Source organism: Lichenostomus cassidix, chromosome 15, assembly GCF_008360975.1.
Source record: "Lichenostomus cassidix isolate B80296 chromosome 15, HeHo_3.0, whole genome shotgun sequence".
NCBI classification, from domain to species: domain Eukaryota; kingdom Metazoa; phylum Chordata; class Aves; order Passeriformes; family Meliphagidae; genus Lichenostomus; species Lichenostomus cassidix.
The window spans coordinates 12,455,867-12,480,635 of record NC_139496.1 but is presented as its reverse complement, the minus strand read 5'-3'; the positions used below and the strand labels follow the sequence as shown (position 1 = coordinate 12,480,635).

General features: G+C 50.3%; 1 protein-coding gene across 3 annotated transcripts in view; it reads right to left on the bottom strand.

The window, feature by feature from the left end:
* Positions 1-24,769, bottom strand: part of OSBP2 (oxysterol binding protein 2) — a 91,377-nt gene that overhangs the window by 65,553 nt on the left and 1,055 nt on the right. The window contains exons 2-4 of one of the 3 annotated variants that reach the window (XM_085076276.1): positions 17,894-17,971; positions 15,345-15,374; positions 1,792-2,000 (exon numbers count right to left, since the gene is read on the bottom strand). In XM_085076276.1, coding sequence (XP_084932402.1) covers positions 1,792-2,000; positions 15,345-15,374; positions 17,894-17,971 — 317 coding nt within the window. The remainder of the gene's footprint in view (positions 1-1,791; positions 2,001-15,344; positions 15,375-17,893; positions 17,972-24,769) is intronic. The other 2 variants (XM_085076277.1, XM_085076278.1) reach the window with 2 other exon arrangements.

Genomic DNA, 24,769 nt, shown 5'->3' with positions numbered 1-24,769 from the left:
TTCTATTTTGTTTCAAGACAAACAGCCAATCCTAACACACAGCCACCCTTTACTATAATTAAAAGATCTCTACTTGGGACAAACCATCAGCCAGGTGAACATTAACACATGAAGAAATTCACTGATGTCCTCAGCTCTACCCCAACAGCACAAGGATTCAACACCCATTTACAGTGTGTCTTATCCCCTGGGATCAGGAAAGCCTGGAAAAGCATAAGCCTGGCACAGCTTTTCTCTCCCATCAGCTCCATGGCCTGGATCAGAGCTGAGTCAGCAGAGCTGCAGGGCAGCACAGCCACATCCACAGCACTGCCCTCACCCCGGAGCCACCGGACCCTCAGGACAGCAGGGCTCTGCCTTTGCTGTGTTTATGGGAAGACACAAACCAAAATAGCTCTCCTGACTCAGGAGGCAGCGTGGCTGACAACCTCCCCGTGGCTGCTCTGCACTGACCCAGCATTGCTGCATCCCCACAGCCCCAAAGGAAAGGTAAAGCTGCACACCCACCTCTCCAGCAGATCCTTTCCCACACGCCCACCCAGCTGAAGGACTCGACAGCCCCCACAGCCAGCTCACTGCAGCCAGAACCAGCTTCATGTCACACCCTACCCGGCTAAACAAGCGTGCCCAGAAACTTCCACCTTCTCCTGGGTCAGCTGGGCTCTCTGTCAGGATTTGCATATTCCAGAGCTAGAATTTTAAGGGACAGAGATCTCACAGCACTTAGAATCACAGAGTGGTTTGGGCTGGAAGGGACCTTCAAGCTCATCCAGTACCACCCCCTGCCATGGGCAGAGACACCTTCCACTGTCCCAAGGTGCTTCAAGCCCCATCCAACCTGGCCTTGGACACTGCCAGGGATCCAGGCGCAGCCACAGCTTCTCTGGGCACCCTGTGCCAGGGCCTGGCCACCCTCACAGGGAACAATTCCTTCCCAATATCCCATCCATCCCCGTCCTCTGGCAGTGGGAAGCCATTCCCTGTGTCCTGTCCCTCCATCCCTTGTCCCAAGTCCTTCCTCAGCTCTCCTGGAGCCCCTTTAGGCACTGGAAGGGGCTCCGTGGCATCCCTGGAGCTTTCTCTTCTCCATTTCTGAGGTTTGTTTACTGCAGCTCGAAGCTGTGCTAGCTTGTGGAAGAAAACCCAATGTTAATCCCAGAAGAGTTATAAACCTTGAAATACAGAATCACAGAACCATTGAGATATTTCTGAAACATTCTGTTTGTTAAGCCTCTAACTGACCCATTACAGCGCTGGAACAATTTCCCTCCAGGGAGGAGCTGAGGACCAGGCACAGGGCTCTGACAGCTTTACAAAGTGTAGCTGTCCCAAACCTACTCCCATAAACACCACACCAAAAGGGGGAGAAGGAGAAATGTGCACAGAGAGAGATGGCTCAACTAAGTATCTGTGTCAGTCATCCACCAAACTACTCATGTGGTGCCCAGGTCTCTGAGCACTGCATTTACAGCATTCCCAGCACAGTCTCCAGGAGAGACACGTCATCCTGCCTTCCAGAAGCAGCATCATTAGCTCATTGTTCCTGGCTCTCCACAATTTACAGCCATTCCCACGGTTTTAAGGACCTGCTCAGAGCTGCCCAGGCAGCTGAGACGACAATGGGTGCAGCAGGGCTGTGTCCAACCCTTTGTGCTCCTGGGAGACCATCAGCAACTTCCAACTGTGCGTGAAACCGTATCTGGGTGGGTTCTGCACCGCTGACCAGGCACAGAAGAGCTGGGGGAGCAGCAGGAACTGGAAGGCTCTGGCTGCACACCAGGCGCACCATACCTGACTGGTTGTTGCGCATGCGGATGGCCTTGGCCTTGGCCAGCTCCAGGGCTGTGACCCAGCGCTGCCTCTCCACCTCCGAGTTGGCCTTCAGGTGGTAGGTCCTGCCGCCGTTGGACAGCACGATGTTGCACGAGTCCTCCGTGTCGATGTGGGCTGTGGACAGGTTGATGGTTCCCCGGCACGTGTGCGCCATCTCCGCCTGCGTCCTGCACGGGAACAGAGGGACAGGGAAGTGTCAGTGCCCCTGTACCTGACCCCAAAACACCATCAAGGCATCCTCCTGCACAGCACAGACCTGTGAGATGCCCCGAGCTGGCAGCACTTGTGTCCAAGCCACTAAAGCTGGACAAGATCTTCAAACAGAGAAACAAGGACAGAGTGAGGTGTTTAGATAGAGTTTGTTCCCTTGGAGGAACAACACCCCATCATTCCTTACACATTCACATCCCACTGTGTCCACTGCTTCTGGCTGCTCTAAAAGCAAAGTTACCAAGTACACCACGCTGGCCTTTCTCATCTCATTTCCACTGCTGCTTTTCTCCCTTCTCCCAGCTGTCCCACCTCCAGCATCCAGCATTTTGTGGCTCTTTATATCCTCTCCCTTCCACCATTGTTTTTGTCTAAGTGTGCTTAGATCTTGCATGTCCCAGCCCTGGGGTGGCAGCAGGAGCAGGGCAGTGCCTGTCCCCTCAGCTGGCACTGCTGGGACACCTCAGTGCTGGGGGAGCTCTGGGACCCTCCTGACAAGAGAGACCTGCAGGGGCTGGAGGTGTCCAGGGAAGGGAACAGAGCTGGGAAGGGGCTGGAGCCCCAGGAGAGGCTGAGGGAGCTGGGAAAGGAGCTCAGCCTGGAGAAAAGGAGGCTCAGGGGGACCTTGTGGCTCTGCACAACTCCTGACAGGAGGGGACAGCCAGGGGGTCAGGCTGTGCTCCAGGGAACAGGAGGAGAGGGAGCAGCCTCAGGCTGGGCCAGGGGAGGGACAGGTTGGATATTGGGAAAATTTCTTCTTGGAAAAGGTCAGGTGTTGGAACAGACTGCTCAGGGCAGTGCTGGAGTTACCATCCCTGGAAGTGTTCAAAGAAATGTGTTAATGTGACACCTGGGGACAAGGTTTAGTGGTGGCCTTGGCAGTGGCAGGTTAATGGTTGACCTCAGTGATCTCAGAGGGCTTTTCCAACCTCAACGACTCTGTAATTCCACAAGAACATCACAGTACAGGAGTCTGTTGGTCTCCTGAGGGAGGTTTTACAGGCACAGTTTAGAGCTGCTCTCAGAAAGTGTTGGTGACCAAATTTGTTATGGGATGGAGATATGGTCCCTCCCAGGGAAAAATGGGCAGCGATCCAAGGATACCTTATTCCTGGGGTTGCTTGTTACACAGAAGGAAGCCACTCTGCCTGACCATGAACTCAACCCCCCAAACCTCATAAACATCCCAAGGACATCTCTCACCTGCTCAGCCCTGACACTGCTTTGTGGGACACATTTATCCCAGGGCCACACCCAAGTCTGACAAGAGGACACGAAATCCTCCTGGTGCCTCCTAACTTATGGTTTTTGTCTCTCAGCACCACAGGGTAAGTTCAGACCCAAGGCACAGTGTGGTTACACCTTTTTGCAGGGCCCCAAAGGAATCAAGCCCCAGTTTTCATTACCAAGTCATCCCTTCATACTGCAGCACGTACTGTGCTCCCAGGAGGGTTCCCTTCCCACCTTGAGAGAGCTGCTAAAATCATTTTCTTTTCTCCAAACAGCAAAGGTCTCCAAGGTGACTGCACTAAATCAACTGCAGACGTTCAAACAGCCTTGCTCTCCCGCCCAAGGAAATTGGGATTTTGCTCTCCGAGCTCCCTTCCCATGCCAATCTGCATGGGAAATCAATTCCAATCAATCAGCACCCACACACGAGGCAAGCACCTGACCCAGCCTGGAGCCAACAGCAATCTCCTGTGTCCACACACAGGGAAAGAAGCAGAGGTGCCCTTCAGAGCCCTCGTGGTCAGCTGGATCTGCTTATTCACCGCTCACACTCGACTCTTGCATAACGTGATCCCGGCAGATTTCCCAGTTCTCCCTTCCCTTCAGCAGTAATCTGAGCACTGCATATGGAGAGCACCTGGCTGAGGGAGGTTAAACATGGACACAGAGCACACAGAAGTGGAGGCAGCTGAGCCTCCAGGAGTTTCCAGCTCTGCGAGGGAGCAAAAACCACCGGGATTCGCCCTCGGAGAGACTGAATTAGAGCTGTGCATGGGAGGCTGGGGGGGCTGACAGCCCTGCAGAGAGTCCTGGCCAGGACACACCAGAGGGAAAAAATAGCCCAAAATACCACAGGGAGGACTAAAGCACCCACACAGAAAGGGGACAGCAAACATCGTCATATCAACATCAATATAGCCCTTTTCCCAGCAGCAAGATCCCAAAGCACCAGGACATGCTCCACGGAAGTGAGCAGCCCAAGGAAACACTGCCCAGCTTAGGCACCTGGCTCCAGAGCAGGCCAGGAATCATGGACAGATGACACGGCTTATCCCCAAAATCACTCCCGTGGCAAGAGCAGTGCTGTTACGGATGTGCTAAGATCATCAGAGAGGAGATTCCTTACTCTAAAAGCATGGATATCCTTCACCACGATGCCAGCAGATCCCTTTTCAGCTGCCAAACCTCCTCTGGATGCACAGGTCCCAATTCCCACATGGATTTTGTCCAAGCCAGCAGATGCTGCTGCTCTGAATACAAATTTTCCCTTTTTATTTCAACACAATCACATTTCAGACTGGTGAAAATTCTGGCATCACCATCACCCACCCTACCTACCAGCCCCAGCACAGCTCTTGTATCACAGCCTCTCACAATGACAGATTTTGCAAAAGTCTTCAAAGATTTTCTTTTCAAAATATTATTTATAGCGTTTCTCCCTTTTTTTTTGACTGAAAAAGCTGCTTCAGCTCCATAACACCACAAATCTAAACACAGAGAGTTTGACGAGACAATTTACAGCATCAGTTCCTTAAAAGGGTTTTAGTATGAAACTCCTGGAGTCTGAATTTCAGTCACTTGGATTCTGCAGTCTGACAGAGCAGTTACACACTGCAGTGCCATAAAAGAGCAGCAAATTATAATTTAAAGACCTGCTTCCCAGTTCTGAAGGGACACTTGAGCTTCAGGAGGCTGCTCAGCATGCCAGTGCTGTACAGGAGAAAGATGCTCCCAATTTTTAACAACTGTACCAAATCTCCCTGGATATAAACAACAGATCTCCCTGTAAGGACTCACAGGACAGGTTTATCAAAAGCAAAAAGAAGAAAGTGAAAAAGGAGATAATAAAATGTTTTTTGTCTGCCAGCTCCACAGCTGCGGTTTTGGTGATATCCCAACATCCAAAAATTGAGCTCTGGATGCTGGGAAGATGCTGCTTACACAGAATTTGTAATTATAACTGTGTGGCTCTGCTGAAGTTAATAGGACGCAGCAAGGAATGAACAGCCCCAGCTCACACCCGGCTCCCAACACTTAACAAGCACAAGGGATACCTTTGGAATTTCTCTAAAAATTTCCTTTCCACCAGCAAGGCTCAGCACCACTCTGGGTAGCCTTGTCCCTCCTGGAAACACCACTTCTTGTCTCAGAGCTCCGACAGGATCAGGCAGAGAAACCCAGCAGGGAACCAAGACTGTCCCTGTGTGCCAGGCACAGCAGAATTCCAGCCCCAGCAGCCACAGGAGGTCAGGGAGCTCCAAGCATCCCAGCCCTGGGACCAGAGCATTCCTGTACTCCTGGCAGCTCAAAAGCTACCCCAGCTGAGCTGAGCAGAGCAGGGCAGGTGTGACACGTGGAGGGACCGTGTGACGTTCAGTGTCCAGCTTCCTGAGGGTGCCAGAAACAGGCGGGGTGGTGAGGGACAGATCTCCAAAGCAGCTCATCCACCTGAAACTCAGCAGGGAGCTACACAAACACTGAGCTGAGGCTGTCCCCAGGACAGGCTCAGAGAAGCCCAAGGTGAGCAGCACTTAAAGACTCGGGAGCTCCTGTCTTCCCTATGCCAGCATCTCCTTCCCCCTTGGCTTTCACTCACTGTGGTTACACCAGAAGCAGTGAAATCTGGGCTCAGGAGCTGCATCTGAACCCCCCAGTGTCCAACCACACACTGCAGGGACTTCACCCCAGCATCACCCAGGAGCCAGCACAGTTCAAGAGCAGCCTCTGACTCAGCCTTCCCTTGGGAAAGCAGCACCAAGTGTTCAAACAGGAGCTCCAGCCCTGGAACACACAGGAGGCACCAGCAGCCTCACCAGGCCATTTGCAGCTCCCTGGGCACTGTTTACTCAGAAATTTAAACAGCATTTAAATATATTGGGAAGGAATTGTTCCCTGGGAGGATGGGCAGGCCCTGGCACAGGGTGCCCAGAGAAGCTGTGGCTGCCCCTGGATCCCTGGAAGTGTCCAAGGCCAGGTTGGACAGGGCTTGGAGCAACCTGGGACAGTGGAAGGTGTCCCTGCCCATGGCAGGGAGTTGGAATGAAAGGTCCCTTCCGACCCAAACTATTCCATGATTCCATGACTCTGTGACAACATCAGTGTTTCTTACAGCACTGACCTCTCCAGTCTTGGAGATTAAGACCTCAGTTTTCCAGTTTTTCTTTCATGGCTTAAGTTGAAACCAGTTTATAAAATTAATTTCTCCATCATAGTGGAAAATATCATAACATTAAGAGCTCTGCAGCCACAGATGAGTATTTAGATTCATGGCCTAACTGCCCTTTGGAGTCAGATGCAAGGACTGCTGCAGGCAGAAGGAAGGAGAGGAATCAAGGACAGGGAACAAACGAGGCAGAACTGGACAATTCAATAGCTGAGGACAGTATTTTATTTCCTTCCCAAGAGTGGGAGGCAGCAGAGATGCCACAGCCCCGAGTCCCTGCTGTGCCTGAGCAGCACAGCTTGCTCTTCCCACGGGATGCAGGACAAGGCACAAGGATTTCCATGCAGAATCCAGTGTCTACCAAAGCCCTCTGGATTAGGCTGAGCTCTCCCATCCTTCACAGCATTCCCACAGGGCACAGGGACAGGAGCTGCACTCCCCATTTCTCACTGCCCACAAAAGACTGTTGTGCCACCACCCCCTGCCAGCGTCACCTGTGCCGGACAACAGCTCCCTCATGGCTCAGCTCCGCTTCCAAAGCACCCATGCCCTTATCTGGTGCTTGAATTCACTGTCACCCACACTCAATACCTGAAATATTAGACGCTCCTGATTCCAGCAGCCCATCTGCACAAGTGCTCCAAGGCACATTTCCCAATAAACTGAGATTTCCCATGTCTTTTGTTCAGTGTAATCGGGGCTATAAAGCCAGTGAAATCTCTGCTTACCTTTTAGGCATGAGAAAGCCCAGAAAACACTTGAATTTGAACTCACATGCCTGAAGCCAGGGCATAGAAGATTGAAACCAACCCTCTTGGGGTTTTTACTCTCCCTGGGTTCAAGGAAAAAGAGTTTTAAGACAACTCCATCCCAGAACTCAAATACCCAAGGGGAAGCAGGCGTGTGGCTCCAGAGGTATTTTCCCAGTGAGGTCAGCACACCACAGCTGGTTCAGCAGGGCTCTCACAAACCACAAGCTCCATGTGACAAACAGCTCAGATTTTCCCTTTCCTTCCTCTTTTTGCCTTCCCCAAACCCAAGGAAACACCAACCAACCCCAAACATGCACATAGCAAGTGTTGGGCTGAGATTGCTGTAAAAACACACAATTTAGCTCTATTTAAAGGCCAGCTAATCTGCAACTGGCTGCAGTCAGGATGGGCATGGATTGGGAACGAGCAGGTTTAAGGGAAAGCCTGCAATCCTGGCTGCAATCCTCACCAGCCTGAGGGATGCAATCCTGGCTGCAATCCTGGCTGCAATCCTCACCAGCCTGAGGGATGCAATCCTGGCTGCAATCCTCACCAGCCTGAGGGATGCAATCCTGGCTGCAATCCTCACCAGCCTGAGGGATGCAATCCTGGCTGCAATCCTAGCTGCAATCCTCACCAGCCAGAGGGAAGTATGCAGCTCGGGTACTCACCTCCCCCAGAGATCACAGGAATATTCTCCCACAACCCATCCAGCAGCTTCCCAAGCCAGTTTCTGGGACAAACCCCTGCCCACGCTGGGACACAACACCAAAGAGCTTCAGCAACATCTCCTAAGCATGGATTTAAGGAAGATTGGCCATACATCTCTCCTGTAAGCAAGCAATAAGCATAGCAATCTGGAATTCACACTCCTTTCCCCAGTGCTTTTCCAATTCAGTTTGACTGCAATACCCATTCCAGTGAAGGAATGAGGAAAAACCGGGAAGATGCCGTCTGCTCCACATCATTTACAAACAGCCCTTGTCTCTCCGTGCTTCTGAGAGTGAAAAAACCTCCAGAGGAGCTCAGGGCAGGCAATTTGTCAGACAAACTCTCTCAGTGTCACAGTGCAGGACCCAGCACTGCCTGCCAGCAAGGTTCCATGCACCATCCCAGGAGGAGGTTCTGCCAACGCCAGCACTTCCTGGTCAGACGCATCTGTGATGTGAGAGTTCCATCAGAACACTCCCTGCTGGGGAAGTGCAGGGGTGTAACACATGCTCAGAGCAGGAAAACCAACACTGCCAAGCTAAAAAGGCTCAGAAAACAACACCCAGGCTTCCCTTCACCTCTTTTCCTAAATAAAAGAGGCAGAGCTGCTGGGTGGCTGAGCAGCACAGGGCAAGCTCCTCCCAAAATACAACATATCTGAGCTGGGTGCCAAGTACAGGGGTTCATTTCCTGAGAAACCTGTGTAAAACCTGCACAAATGCACACAGACCTCGAAATGCTTTCCCTGCCAAAATCAGAATCACAGCAAAAGGCACACTTCCCTTTCTCTTGTTCATCAATGTTGTTTCTGCAGTGCTTCCACCACAAATACAAGGATACCCTAAAATCAGCCCATCCCACTACACACCTTCAGGATTGGCTTTTAAACCACATTTCTACCCTCTCTCATGTGCTTGGTGCAGGTTTTCTGCCAGGAAACTTCAGCAGTGGGCCAGAAAATAAACTAAGCCATAGTGCAGATATCTGCAGATATGGTCGGCAAAGGGACTTTGTGTTGGGGTTTTTATGAAAACAAACAAAAACAACCAAAAGATAAAACTAATGATAAAAAAATTACAAGCAAGCACTCCCACTCCTCCCACCACGTTGTGCTATCTCCTCTGTACCTCTGGAGAGGCTGGTGTGGCCCTGGCTGATAAGGATATCAGCCCTGCAAACATGGGCATCCAAGAAGCTCCTGGAGGCACTGGTTTGGGGCCTCACCTGCCCCCACCATCCCCTGGCTCTGCAGGGCACAGACAGCTCCCTGAGCTGGTGTGACACAGAACAACCCTGACCTCACTGTCACCCAGCACTGCTGCAGCTCCCCAAAAAGGGCCTGCACTCCTTCCCTTCCTGCAAAACCAGAATTAAAGGAACTCAGCATGGGGAAAGTATGCACGTGACGAGAAGGAAACACTCTAAGAGCATGTCTTTGGTGGCAGCTGGCCTGCAGCTGACCCCACACAGGGACACTGGTGTCCCTCACAGCTGAGACACCAAAGCACCAGCTCAGCAGCTTCGGCAAAGCCACTGCTCAGCAGGACTGTGGGGAGCTGGGCTCTGGGCATGGAGCTGGGAATGGCTGAGGGGAGCCAGGCCCTGGGCATGGAGCTTCCAAAAACGCCAGAGGAAGCTCCCCAGTCACCCATTTCTGTCTTCTTTACCTTCCAAACTAAAATGCCAAAGATCCAAAAGCAGAAAATCACACCAAGACTGGGGCAAAAACCCACCAAGACCTTCAGCTACTGCTGAGTTTATCACATCAGTGAACAGTTCATGGAAGGTCTGGTCCAGATCCCATCACCTCCACAGCCAGCAGGATAACCCAGGACCTGGGCTAGGCCTGACTCACGTGCTTGGTGGCTCATTTTTAAGCAAGAACAAAGGACTGACCACACACAAGGTTCATTTGACAAATGCTCTTTACTGCACAAGAAATAAATGCACTGCAGCAGATGAGAGCCTCAAGCAGTCATTTTTCTCATTATAGCCTCTGCTTTCAAGTTTTTACTGGTCCTTCAGCCCCTGGGAATTGTGTTAAATGATCAGCATCAAGATCAGCCACAGTCAACTCGTGTTTATCTTTTCTCACCACCACAGCCAAGGATAGAATAGCACACAGGGCACACACAGTCAACATTAAAACCCAATTTTTATTCCTATCCCATCACTTCCTATCTCATTTACAACATTCAGACTGATTAAAAAATCCTGGTTTTCCAGACTACAAGACTTTAAGGGATGTATTAGCTTCAAGCACAATATTTATCCCATCTTTCCGAGATTGAGGGTGGGTAGAAGAGCTCACTTCCAGGAATTTTTCCATGCTGCAAGCAGCTCTCTTTCTGCAAGTTACTGTCAATGTTAATGTTTTCAGTACCCAATAAATTTCCCTCAGAGACAGCACATGAATTACAGTCTGTGACCTCAAACATCACTCTAAAGTCATCGCACTCCTGACTTCTTGCCAGCTTTCAAACAACGCTCAATTATAGCTCAGGATCTCTGCATGGATGAGATTTTTCTCAGGGATGGATATCTAGACGCAAAATCTCTCTGGATAAAATATTCCTTAAGGATCAATATCCGGATGCAAAGCCCACATGGTTGCATGAATACATTTTTTCCTCTATTTTAAGGCACAAGAAGATAAAACCTCACATTTAAAAGCTGAACTGCTGCATCTCAGCCCTTGACTGTGAAATCCTCAGTTCAACAACCACTTTCCTACAGGTTTATTGGAGGCAGGTTTCAGGTGTGTGTCCAGTGCAGATGTGGAGGGAGGCTCCTTTAGTTCCATCTTTTCCCTGAACAGGGAAAACAGCTGCTTCTGCTCACGGCAAACACCCAACAGCAGCAGCTTCTAAAGCCTCCTGCGACCACCCAGAACTTCATTCCATGACAAACCCATGCTCAGCTCTACAATCAGCATATCCCACTTTTGGGAGCAGTCACCCCTGGGGCAGTGGAGGCAGCTGCCTGCTCCCAGAACAGATTCCAGTATGCAGGAAATCATTACTTGAGAGCAGAAGGGAGCATGAACTTGAATACTGCATACAAGGTGCCTCCATGACCTCCACTACCCAGGAAATGATCAGATGATCCTTGGAGCACATGCTCCTGAGGAGTGTGGAGGTCAGCAATCCTGGGAAGAGCAGCTTTTCTGCAAGAACTGAGGAAACAGAGGGAAATGCAAGCAGCACAGCAAATTGTGTCGGCAGTGAGTGCAAGGGGCAGCATGGCACAGTGCAAGACCTTTCCCATCCCTTACGAAACCACCCAGAAAATAAAATGTTGGCAGCTGGCATTCCAGCTGCTGGAGATGCCAAGAGCTTTATTTAAAATAGGAGTCAAGAGTTAACCACTTACTGGGCCATGACTGGAACTGACAGGGCTCTTGGATCAAATCCTGCAGGTGCCCAAGTGACCTTGGCCATCAACCTGGGGACAAGCCTGGCACATCTCAGCTGCTTCACTGCAAGACCCAATGTCCTTCTGCATCACCTCAGTGCCAGCACAAGGCAGAATGGCTTCCCACTGCCAGAGGACAGCGATAGATGGAATATTGGGAAGGAATTCTTCCCTGGGAAGGTGGGGAGGCCCTGGCACAGGATGCCCAGAGAAACTGTGGCTGTCCCTGGATCCCTGGAAGTGTCCAAGGCCAGGCTGGACAGGGCTTGGAGCAGCCTGGGATAGTGGAAGGTGTCTCTGTCTATAGCAAGGTTGGACGAGATAAAATTTCAATTCCCTTCCAACCCAAACCATTCCATAAATCTATAATCCAAGACATGCTCTGGGATCAGTGTTCAGGGCTGTATATTTTCTGCAAAAACCCAATGGATATTGACTGCGGGTTACCAGGAAGAGCCAAGACGGAAGGCAAAGTCATTGACCTTCACAAGGGACGACTCTCACGCACAGACAAGGATGAGTTGCAGCTTTCAGCCAATTTCCCAACTGCTCAGAGCAGACTCTCAGTGTTATTTCAGTGCATTGTGTTGCAAGACAACTTGTGTGGTGCAATAAATGCTCAGAGGTTTTAATGCAGAAACATTTGAGCTGTTTCAGCACAGTCTGAGTCCTGCCCTCTGCTCCCAACCCCTTCACGCTCCCCTGGCCACAGCCAAGCCCAACCATCATCTCCCTGCACAGGACACCTTCACACCTCCTGGGAACACCCAGCTGCCATCCCACCCCTCTCCTCCATGCAGGAAAGGTTCACATCCATAGAAGCAGTATCACCACTTTATCCAAAGTCACTCCTTTCCATTCCAGCTGCCACTCAAGGAAGCCAAGGGGCTTCCAAAGTAGCCTGCTGTACACACAAAGCCAAACAAGCAAACCACAGAATCCTGGAATGGGCTGGAAGGGACCTTACAGCCCATCCAGTCCCTGTTCCACTATCCCAGGCTGCTCCAAGCCCTGTCCAACCTGGCCTTGGACACTGCCAGGGATCCAGGGGCAGCCACAGCTTCTCTGGGCACCCTGTGCCAGGGCCTGCCCACCCTACCAGGGACCAATTCCTTCCCAAGATCCAACCTAAATCTACTGTCTTTCAGCTTTAAGCCATTCCCCCTTGCCCTGTCACTCCAGGCCCTTATCCAAAGTCCCTCTCCAGCTCTCCTGGAGCCCCTTTAGGTGTTGTTTGTTCATCAGAAAAACCCCAATTTTACATGTTGCTTGGCCAGACAATTCCACAAGCCCCCAAGCTGCTCAGGCTCCTGGGAAGCAGCAGGATTGTGCCAGGAGGTCCCAAAATCCCACTTGCAGCCCAGGCCCTGGCGCTTCATAAAGGATATTAAAATCCTCTGTCCCCGAGAGCTCATGTCCAGCAGTTCCTGTCACAGGGACAATGCTGGGAATGGTTTATTTTTAGCCCTCAGCCACTTTTCCGTAGGAGCCACATCCAACGCTCCCTTCCACAGAACACCTCCTCCCCTGCCTCTCCAACAACTGCAAAATCAGACGGCTGGGACAGAACGGAGGGTTCTGGCTGCTCCTCAGGACAAATGCCATCTGAGGAAGGAAGCAGAGAGGCACCACACACAGGCTGGGTGCTTTGCCAGTGCAGAAAAACAGGGAAAAACAGGAGAAGCAGAGAGACATTTGCCACGTGTGCCAGCAGGATCTGTGCAGTGATCCACGCTCCCAGTGAGGTGTGAGACAACAAACAAACACCAGAAGTGCAGCCAGCACCACAAGGAATCCAGCCTTTTCCAAAGCTTTTCATCTTCTCCAGCCAACAGCAGGGAGATGAATGCTGCTCTCCCGTTTTAAACTCTCATGTGGTGAAAAGCACCTATTTATACAAATATTTATACAGATAAAAGGCCAAGCTTTGCCTAGAAGCCACTCTCTGAGTCCATGTGTTCCTCGAATGACTCCAAGAAGTGACTCACGGCCCCTCTCCTCCAGCAGAAGGACCCTCAGCCCTGGGGGTCTCACCCTGGCAGGTTCAGCCACTGGAAAGATTCCACCAAAGGAGCCCAAAGCACAGCAGGGAAGACATGGGAAATGTCCCAAGGGAGAAGGAAGAGCCCAGCTGAGCTGCAGAACAGGGCCCAGTGCTCAGCTGGTTTCCCACTTCATGTAGGAGACAAAGCTGTGACCATCCTCCTCCTTTCTTCCCAGGATCCAACAAACTGCTTGAAAACTCGGGTTTTTTACCTTCTCTACCCATTTTTATTTCTTTAATCTTTCATGGGAAGAAAAGCAGGTTTAAACCTTCAATTCTATATTTACTTTTATCTTACCAGAGGCTAAAAAAATGCTGTAAAAGGGGACAGATGCCAGGCCACTGTAGGGAATTCTCCCATATAAACATATTCCAGGAGCTGGACTTTGATGATCCTTGTGGGTCCCTTCCAACTCAGGATATTCCATGCTTCTATGATATTAAGGAGCAGACAGCAGTGAAAAGCAGCACAATGCCCTTTTCCCAAGTGAGGGAGCGGGATCACATCGCATCCAGGCTCACTTAAGCTAAGCTGTTCTGACTCCAACACTTGCACATGGGAGCAGATTCTTTTTATAGAGACCTGGCACGGCACAAACACTTCTTGTGAGGTTGTGTTTGAGGGATAAAGGTGCAGCAGCAGGATGTGCCCCCACAAACTGCCATCACAGGACTGCACTGATCCCACACAGGGATTTGAAGCACCCCTGCTGGGTTTACATCAAACCAGCAGTTCCATAAATAAACCAATTTGTAAATTAAGACTACACCTAATGGCATAATGGTCTATCATACGGTATAATGGCAATGATCTATTTTGAGTCTGGAAATTAAAACCTAATGCTAATAATGGAGGTTATGTACATGCCCCATGAGACAAAGGGCTCACTACTTACTTCCTTTACAAAGCAAATGGAAAACAGCAGAAGTATTTGAAGGATGGTGTCTTGAATGTCAAACAAAACTCTAATTCCCTCTATACCCATGAGGATGCCTCACTTCAGGGCAACGTCTGACTTAATATTGGTGTTTTAGCTACTTAAATTCTTACTTCCTAAAACTACAGAAATTGTAAATCTTCATGGAAACGCCCTGGAACAAGTTCCCAACACTAAAGCCTCACTATGTTAAGGCTGAAAGAATTGGGATTGCGCAGCTTGGAAAGGAGAAGGCTCCTGGAAGACCTCAGAGCCCCTGCCAGTGCCTAAAGGAGATCCAGGAGAGCTGGGGAGGGACTTGGGACAAGGGATGGAGGGACAGGACACAGGGAATGGCTTCCCACTGCCAGAAGGCAGGGATAGATGGGATATTGGGAAGGAATTGTTCCCCGGGAGGATGCCCTGGCACAGGGTGCCCAGAGAAGCTGTGGCTGCCCCTGGATCCCTGGCAGTGTCCAAGGCCAGGTTGGACACTGGGGCTTGGAGCAGCCTGGGATAGTGGAAGGTGTCTCTGCCCATGGCAGGGGTGGCACTGGATGGGCTGTAAGGCCCCTTCCAACCCAAACCATTCTAGGATTCCATGATTAAAGATTATGTTCCACCCCCAGCCTAACCCTGTGACACCCTGGGCCTGGCACAGCTGCCTCATGACAGAGGGAAGCTCCCTGCCACAATCCCACTGCTTCCTACAAATACGTCACAGCCTCCCTGCAGCATCCACAGGGATTCCTCCCTAAGGCTCTCAGTCTCCACTGCTGGCAGAATTCAACTCTCACAATCATTAAGCCTGTTCAGGTATTGTGCACTTGGAAATCAACTGTACAAATACTGATGGATTCAGTCCTGTTCCCACAGCGTATGCTTTGTGCTTAAATTAACCTGCAACATTCCAAAAATGGGGAATATCAGCTATGGGCAGCCAGAGATTTCATTCTTGTGCTGCAAAGGCACCTTAAGGCTGCAGTTTTGCAGCAGAACTCAATCCAACCCAGTAATTACAGACCTTATCCATGCTGGGATAAAGAGCTGCAGCCTCTGAAAGTACTTACAAGTGACAATTCCGAGCTGGATGTCTGCAGCTGTAAGGAGGGAAAAATGGGCTTATTACAGAGCAATAAAGCACAAATTTCTAGACCTCTATAAGTCAACTTTCAAATTTAAAACTAAATTTTCAACGAGCTTGTATCCATAGGTTTTTTTTCCTAAAGCAGAAGTTTTTATTACTTTCCTTCCGGTGAAAAGTAAAGGGACAGAGAGGGAGAGGCAGATGCCTCTTTCAGTATGTACTCAATGTTTACCCACAAAAAAATGTAGCTTCCTGGGAAAACAGTTCCAGGGCAGCACCCAGCTGGGACACCCAGAGACTGCACAGGCAAAAAAATAGGAAAATTCCGATCCATCAGCTCCTAAGACAATCCCACTCCTAAAAGGATCAGAAACACCACTGGATCTTTGTCTCTCCAAGTGCTCCAGCCAAACACTCTATTTATTATAAGCTTTAACAGATAAAAGCATGATAGAGCAGTAAAGCACAGCTTAATCCCATAAATTCGGTTTGCAAATCCTCAGGCTGTCTCAGTGTCAGGATGTCCCTCAATTCAGAGTGCCATGGAAGGGTCTGTGAAACAGCCTAAGGTTTCAGACACAGGAATCCCCAGGGATCCCCTGGCAATGCCAGGACAAGCCATAGACAGGACATGGCTTTTCCTCATCCCCATCAGCATCCAGAGAGCTGAAGATAAACTCACTAAAAGTGTCAGAAATAATCATGGAATGGTCCATGAAATGTGTCTGGAAGACACCTCAGAAGGCCTCAGGTCCAGTCTCCTGCTCTGAGCATCTTCATCCAGGTCAGGTTGCTCAGGACTCTGTCTATCCACAGCTGGAACAGTCAGGAATTCCCTGCACCTCTCCAGACCTCTATTCCAGTATTCAGTCCCTCCCCCCAAGTCAACACGCTTCTATGTGTCCATGCAGGATTTCCAACGTGCTCTCCCAGCCCAGAGAGCCTCACCCTGACATGAACAGAGCCAGGCTCTGTCCTCTCACACCCTCCATCACAGACCTGGGTCATCTTTCTCCTCCTCTGCTCCAGTCTCATCCTGGGAAGCCCCAAACCAGACCCACAGCCCAGACAGGGCACCCCAGTGCTGAGCACAGGGGACAGTCCCTTCCCTCAACACTTCTGCCAATGCAGCCAAAGCCACCACTGACCTCTGGTGACTCCTGGTCACCTTCTTGTCCCCAGGGGCTCCTCTGCAAAGCTGCTTCCAGCCAGCAACCCCAGGGCAGGGCTGGCATTTGCCTCTGCTGAACATCACGGGGTTCCCATCACCCTGCTGCTCCAGCCTGTCACAGTCCCTCTGAAATCCAGACCTGTGACCTCTCTGCTCCACTTGGCATCACCCACAGCCTGGCTGCGAGGGCACTCACCCGTTAATAACCACATTACACAGCAAATACTGTGACTAATGAACTGTGATCTTATCACAGCAACCAAAGACCGATCAAATAACATGTACTCCTAATCAATCCCTGAGAGGATATGGCTAACAGAAGCACCACCGCCACACCAGCTCCCAAAAGGGGTCCTGCATGTTGTGTACAATTCCAAATGGGGGCTGACAGTGGGCCATGTATGCCAAATGTAAATTATGCAGTATTAACATGATTGTCACCTTTGTACCATCACAAAATGACTTCTCATTTGAGCACTCTCTTCCTCCTGCTTATAAAAATTCCACCCCAGCAGAGATGCAAATCCAGGGAGTCCACAGAAGCCTCTCCCCAACACAGACCACACAGACTCAGCTGACAAGCAATGGAAAACTCTACTGGGATAAAATAAAGCCATGGAGTAGTTCCACCTGACAACACACTGTATAACTGCAGTGCCTTTTGCTCCACAAGCCATGCTGGGAAACGCCACAGTGGCAACTTGGGAAAAATAAACAACGGATAAACAGCATCCAGCATCAGTCACAGGAACGTGCATGCTTGGAAACAGCAAAGCTGGAAGGTCTCAGTCTTCCAAGAACAAAGGATGGGGCTGCTGGAGAACACAGCCCTAACACCAGGCACCACCTGAGTGCTCCCAGATGGAGCCCCCTGAAAAGGGCTTCACACCAAAGGCGGAAACCTAACACAGAATCACAGAAACAGGGAAGGAGTGGGAAGGGATCCACCAGGATCATCCAGTCCAACTCCTGGCCCTGCCCAGGACACCCCAACAATCCTATCCTGTGCATCCCTGGGAGAATTGTTTAAACGCTCCTGGAGCTCTGGCAGCCTCAGGCTGTGTCCATTCCCTGGGGAGCCTGGGCAGTGCCCAGCACCCTCTGGGGGAGAAACTTTACTTAAATCCAACCTAAACCTCCCCTGACATAGCTTCATTGACTCCTCACAAGCTGTGGGCACAAGTGCCATCCCCACCTGCTGCACAGCATCTCCACATTTCTAAGACAAAAATCTGCTTCTTTAATCCTGTAACCTCCACTCCTGTACAGCCCTGGAAAGGAGGGGCATGTCTGTGTCCCACTGCCATGAGCACACCCCAGTCACCCATGTCCATGCTCCAGCCAAATCCACCCAAACTCACCCCATCTTCCGAACTGGGACCGGCGTATTTTTCACGCGCTTCCAAGAAGAGCCACCACTCCTGACAGTTGCAGAAGACCTGAAAAAAAAAGTTTGTGGAACCACCCCTGTGCATTTCACAGGAAAAGAGAAACTTCAAAAATCGTGAAGATTTCCAGAGCTGAGGAATTAGTTGCCATGGATATTTGCTGCTGTGACAAATACTCTAATTCTGTGCTGGGGTGAGTGACAGGCACAAAGCACCAAGTCAGCTGGGAACAGCAACACGGCGCGGCTGGAACACAGCACCCTGTGTCTCTGGGAGCATCCCTGAGGAAACAAAGCCATGGACCTGAACACATCACCACTACCAGGAGGCCAAGTGACTTCCCAAAGGAGCTTTGCTCCTATCCACGCTACCAGTGCCAGGCCCTGTTGTCACATCTGTGGCCATGCCAAGGCTAGGAGAGCTCACTGTTCTTTGAGCCCACCCAGCCACAGGGTTCAGGTGTGCCAACCAACCAGCCTGAAGTGAAAGCAATACACAGCCAGCAGGTCAAAAGGACAACGTTTTCCTGCTCTGTTTTTTATGAAGTTCCTAGCAGAAATCTGCTCTAGCTACTAATAACAGATTAAGAATCACTGCTTTGTGTTAAAGAAGGAAAAGAGAAAGGCACTGACTCCCACTTCACCATATTTACCCCCACATGCATTGCAGAAGCTGCTTTAAACAGCCACGCGTGCCCAGACAGTGCTCTCATCCAGAAAGATTTGGAGAATTAAGACTATTTTTAGGGAACGAAGCACCTCCCCCTGAGTCACTGCAGGGACATACATCTATCCGGTCGTGATTCAAAGCAGAAATAGCCTTGAAGAGTTAGATAAAAATAAAAAAAAGCCATGAAAGTGGATACTAACAGAGTTTGGTGTGAAAGGAAGGGCAGGGAAAACATGGGTGACAACGGGTTTGTGCCACAGTCAACAGTGCTGACACAGCAACAGCTCCATCAGTGCCCGTGTCACGATGTGACCTGTGAGCAGCTCCAACCCCACAATGATGTCTCTCAGTGAGCAGCAGCATCACCTGGGGACAGCACAGGCCAGGTACAAAACAGCCCTGCCAGGAGCCCTGGCTTGCAGGGGGGAAGCGAATCCCAAGTGCCTGGAAGGGGACCAAAGAGGAGATTTGTTCTCATTTGTTCTGCTTTCATCGCAGAGCTCCACTGACACGCAGTCCCACGCTTCCATCTGCATGTTTAATTCCAGCGTTGATCTGTTGGCAGCCCAAGGCTCAGCACTGGCCCTGCACACACGGCTGTGAGTCAGCAGCCACTGCCCCAGCACCACTCACACATCCAGCTCTGTTTTCCTCCAGCTTCAGCTCTGCCTGCCCAGCCCGCAGCCAGCAGACACGGGAGTATTATGTCATTAATTATTAAACAAGCCTTTTGATCGAAACCAAACAAAGGCTGATGTAAAGTATAGAAAGATCCCTGCCACGGTGCTGTAGGAAACGCTACAATAATTGAACACTATAATAAGGAACACCTCCAGTTAGTGCTTCCAAACCTGAGCTATCTTATTTAGGGATAAATCTCCAGGATACTGCCTGCCCTGACAGCAGGCTGGGACAACTCACATTTCAGGGTGACAACCTGAGCTGTTGGCCATTAGCTGAAGAGACCTACAGGGAGCAAAGGGCTCTGATATCACTGATAACACTCCAGGTACCTAAAATTACCGGGCTGAGTTACTCAGCTACAATAATTGATACACAAGCACAAAACAATACAGACAAGCTCAATAGTCTGACCTGCTGCAGCATAACTCAGCCTACAGATAATGAATGTCCTCATCGTTCATAAGTGAGTTCAGAGCACATTGCACTGATTGGAAACTCCTTTTCAGGGGAAAATGAGGCAGGATGCAAGGGATACTGAATGGAAAAGCACGGCAGGTTCCTCACAATACTCCTGACAAGAAGGATCAGCTCCTTCCCAGTGACTCATTGTGGGTACAGAGGATGACAGGCCATGCAAGCACCAACTTAAACCTGTAATTGGAGCAAGCCATGCCAGAGCTGAATACATATTTCCCTGGAAAAAGACAGGCAGGGGAGCTGCAGGAAGAGGCAGGTGATGCCAGTCACCTCCAGAGCCAAAGGACAGCCGTCCTGCTCCTGGAGCAACACAACAGCAGAGGGACTGAGAGCTGGTTAGGGTTTCCCAGGGGTGAGCACAGCCCTGGATGTCCTGGAGCAGGAGCCTGTCCACACCAACCTCTGCTCCTAAAGGTCAGCACAGCCTTTACTGTCCCACTCCAGCAGAGCTCCAGCACCATGTGGGAGAGATGCAGGGCTGGGCAGTGACCCCCTGCCCTTGCCCAGGACAGCAAAGCAGAACTATACCAGAGTCTGCCCCAGCAATGGAAACTGGGCCAGGTGACACCAAAAAGGGGTGACAAGCACCTCACTTGGGTAAGGACCCAGGCAGCTGAGCACAAAACACCTTTCATACCTGCCAACTGCTCCAGGAGTGAAAACTGCAGGGTGAGTCAATCTACCTGAGGGATCCCCAGACAACCGACCTTGAGACAGCAGCACAGGCTGCTGCGCTTCCACATGGATCCAGAGTGCTCTGCCCCCTCAAAGTTTAGTACTGCACAAGACAAACCAGTTATTACTTCTACAATCCCATCAAATGAAGTATTTGAGCCAGTATAGAATCATGGAATGCTTTGGGTGGGAAGGGACCTTAAAAGTTCCACCCCCCTGCCATGGGCAGGGACACCTTCCACAAAACCAGGCTGCTCCAAGACCTGTCCAACCTGCCCTTGGACACTTGCAGGGATGGGGTGAAGGATGACATCAATCACATAAATCACATATACCCAAATGAAGATGATATGGATAGAAATAAAGCAGAAAGATAGTGCATGGCTGTCACTGCAGTTTGCAACCAGCAAACAGAACCAGGCAACAGCTGTAAAAGCCCTCAGCCAGCAGTAATAACCAAGCCAGGACGGAAACATCCTTAAGGATGAGATCTATGTCTCATGCCCTCCTGCAGAGTCAGCAGCAGTTGCTGTTTGGAGTCAAGTGAGCCCGACCTCCTCCGCAGCACTACACTGGGAGCAGAGCAATCCAGCCTGGAACCAGCAGCCCAAACAGCATCGCTCCCCTCGCCCCACGGCACCCGCCAGGTGCCACGGGGACATGCAGTGTCCCCACGGAGTTATGCCAGCACTGTGTCCCCAGGGACAAAGCACAGCGAGGAGCTGCCTCCAGAACGGGCAAATAACAAGGAACAACAGCAAAGCACCATATGGATTCAGCGAGTGCCATGGGAAAACAAGCTGACTGGGAACACCAATTATTCATCACTGTTTAAAAACAAGTAGCTCAAAGTCACCAGGAGCTGCAGGGCTGCCCTGGAAACCTGCGTGCTCCAGCACCCAAAGAGTGACAAACACGCCAGGACTTGTCTGCAGAGGGACAAGGTGTTACAAAAACCATTCCAGGAGAGTGTAATGCCTCATTCTACTACGTACAAGCTAAATATAAGGAAATGTCTTGCCCTCCAAGGGTGGTCCAACACTGGAAGAGGGGCCTGGAGAAGCTCTGCAATCTCACACCTTGGAGATTTCAGGGGCTGGAGCACAAGTGTGATGAGGAGCAGCTGTGGGAGATGGGAAAGGAGCTCAGCCTGGAGAAAAGGAGGCTCAGGGGGAAACTTCTGGCTCTGCACAAATCCCTGACAGGAGGCGGCAGACAGGGAGGGTCAGGATCTGCTCCCAGGGAACAAGGACAGGAGGAGAGCAAACGGACTCAAGTTGTGTCAGGAGAAGTTCAGGTTAGATATTGGGAACATTTCTTCCTGGAAAGGGTGGTCAAGGTGGCACAGTTGCCCAGGGCAGTGGTGGAGTCCCCAACCCTGAAGCGGTTTAACAGCCATATGGATGTGGCACCTAGGGACATGTGTTAGTGGTGGCCTTGGCAGTGCTGGGGAAACAGCTGGATCAGAGGCTCCCAGAGGTCTCTTGTGGAAGCCCTCAAGCCCTCCACATCTCTACCATCAGCAGTGGCTTTCAGGCTCCTTCCTGAACTCCCCACCTCAGCACAAGAAACAGGACAAACCCTTCAGGGTTGCGCTAAAGCCCTTACAGTGCCAACCAAGAGTTAACTGCTGGATAACCAGAGCTGGTGAAGAATGCTGCTCTGGAAAACAGGGCTTTTCCAGGGAAATGAGCTGCAGGATGACCCAGACAAGACAGCTAAAGTGCCCCAGGCACCCACCACTGCTCTAAGAGGAGAGTTAATGCTGCTTGACGGAGAAGCCTTTCCTTTCCCTACAATGGCCACACCACACACAGCACGACATGGTTTTCCCCTCTCCATTTGTCACTGCTTTCATTATTACACCCCAGTGCCCACACAAAGCACTGCTGAAGGCTCTCCAGACACAAAACCCACAGGTACCCAGCTCCAGCCCATCCCACAGAAGAGCCAACACATCCCAGAGCACTTGGAAAGGTCAAGGAGCTACTGGGAAAACACAAAACTCTCAGAGCATCCATGGTCACATGAGCCAATGCTGATCTTCGATGAATTAATACTCACCTGAAGATCCTCTCTAATCTCCTTGAAAACACTTATCTGTTCAAGGTGATTAGATTCTCCCGTACAGAGCCGCTAATTATAGATAATGATAAATCTGAGTGGCAACCTGCCAGAAGAGTTCAGAGAGAGAGTTTGGATCATTAGCAAGTCAAGCAGACTAGTCCTGCATCCCAAAACTGCCTTCCCACACTGGCATCACTGAATCAGCCAAAAAACTTGGTCAGAAACAATCTAAGAGGAATGATCAAGGGCAACTAAAACGGTCCAACTATCTTCCTGTGGATTTAGGAACTTCCTAAACCCACACACCTCACTCCAGAGGAGGGTACTGCACGGGAACTCTTCAAGAATTCCTCAGCAGTTGTTATTTTTCACAGGTTCAGAGCAGGGAATACGAAGCAAAAGCAGATGAAGTTTCCCTGGCAGCAAGATTTGATGTCTTCATCGATGTAGCAAAGCTACAGGAGGCTTTAAATGCTCCATTTGGGAAAAATGCTCTAATTAGAAGCTTTAATTCAGCAAACTGTCCCTGTGAAACCAACTGGGCAGCAAACAGGCGTCGCACTTGGCTGCTGGAGCAAACCCCTCGGAACAGCTCCCGACGGATGGCACAACACCCACCCACGCACCGGCACGACCAGGGACACCAAGGGGACACCCGGGATTTCAGGAGCTCAACTCTGCAAACCAAAATCCTCCCAGGCAACGTGACAGGCTGGGGTTTAAAGCTAAAGAGCGAGCGACAGGAAATCCAAATGGAACAAAAAGCTTCAACCTGGAACAGAATCAATCCACGCGAGGAGGCGGCTTGGGCACCACGGGGCAGCTTTCCCAGTTTAGATGATTTTAGCAGACAAGCAAAATGAGGTTTCTACGAAGCTACTCTGGAGCAGCCCCAGCTAAATCAGGTGGGTTGTGTAGCTATAAAGGTGACAACACAAGGAGAGCGCAGCATTTCACCTGCAAGGGCAGGAAAGGAGACTTCTGGTGGGGACCTGCTGAGCTGGGATGAGCACAAAGAGCCAGCAGAAAGCAAGACCCGTGACTCTCAGAATGCCAGAAACCTCTGTAGAATAAATATAGATAGACAAATATAGATATATGCTCTTTATCAGTGAACAGGCAGCAGCCTGACACCTGCCTGGCTCCTGTCATGGAGCTGGAATTTGTATCAGAACAGAAATGCCAGTTTTTACCCCAGACTGTCTCCCAGGAGCGCTCCCAGATGAGCAATTCAAGCTGACACAGCCACTATTTCAGAGCACTGGTTTTGAAGAGTATCATGGAGGCTTTTCTCCATTTAAGAAAGACTTTACCACGTGTTCTGCACTGTATTTTTGTACTCCTGACTCACAACCAAATTAACTCAGTTGTCATCAAGCCCAGCGATGAAAAGAAGCACAAAACCCTTCAGCATCCTTCTTCCCAAGCAGCTGCTGCAGGTCTGCCCTGCCTGAAAGCTCCACAAAGTTTCAACTCCTTCACATGCCACTCAGAATAATTTCCTTGGGTGTTTCTGTTTGTTGTTTCAGCCTAAAACAGATCAAATGGTCTTAAAATAAACCTGGTTGTTCCCATCTAAAATAATTGTAAAAGAGAACCACCTGTTTGCTCACAACAGACTTGGAATCAACTCGTAAAAATAATGTTCTGACATGGTTACAAGCGGGGTGTTAAAACTCCAACAAGCCTTTTCGAGCAGAGTTAAAGCATTCCAGAAAGTATTACAGTAAAGTAGCTGAATTACTGAGAGATGACTACTTTTTTTGGGGGGGAGGTTGTTTGGCTTAAGTTCTTTGAGGGTTTTCAACAACTCCAAGGAGACAAACATCATTTACCCTCTGCACTGCTACCTGCTGTGGTCTGACCCCAGGACCCAGGTTCAAGGTCTCTCTTAGACCTGGAAGAGTTTATATTCACACTTGACAGGGAGCTGGAGCTCTGGGATCTGCTTCAGGCTACGTGTCAGCAGCCGGAGCTGAGAGGAAATCAGCTGATGAACTTTATGTCGGGAGGAAAAACAGCTTTGGCATAGCCTTTACAGAGAATTCCTGTCTCAGGGGGTTTGGCACTTTAAAGACTTATTATTTTATAAACCTCAACTATTTCTAATATCCGGGATTATTTCCGTGTCCTGAAGTACAGCCAACATCTGCTCCACAACACGAAAGGTGACAGAAAACTTGTATTCCAAGTGACAAGAATAAACACAATCCAAATCACAGAATCCCTGGAAGGTTTGGGTGGGGAGGCACCTTAAAGCTCCCCTCATTCCACCCC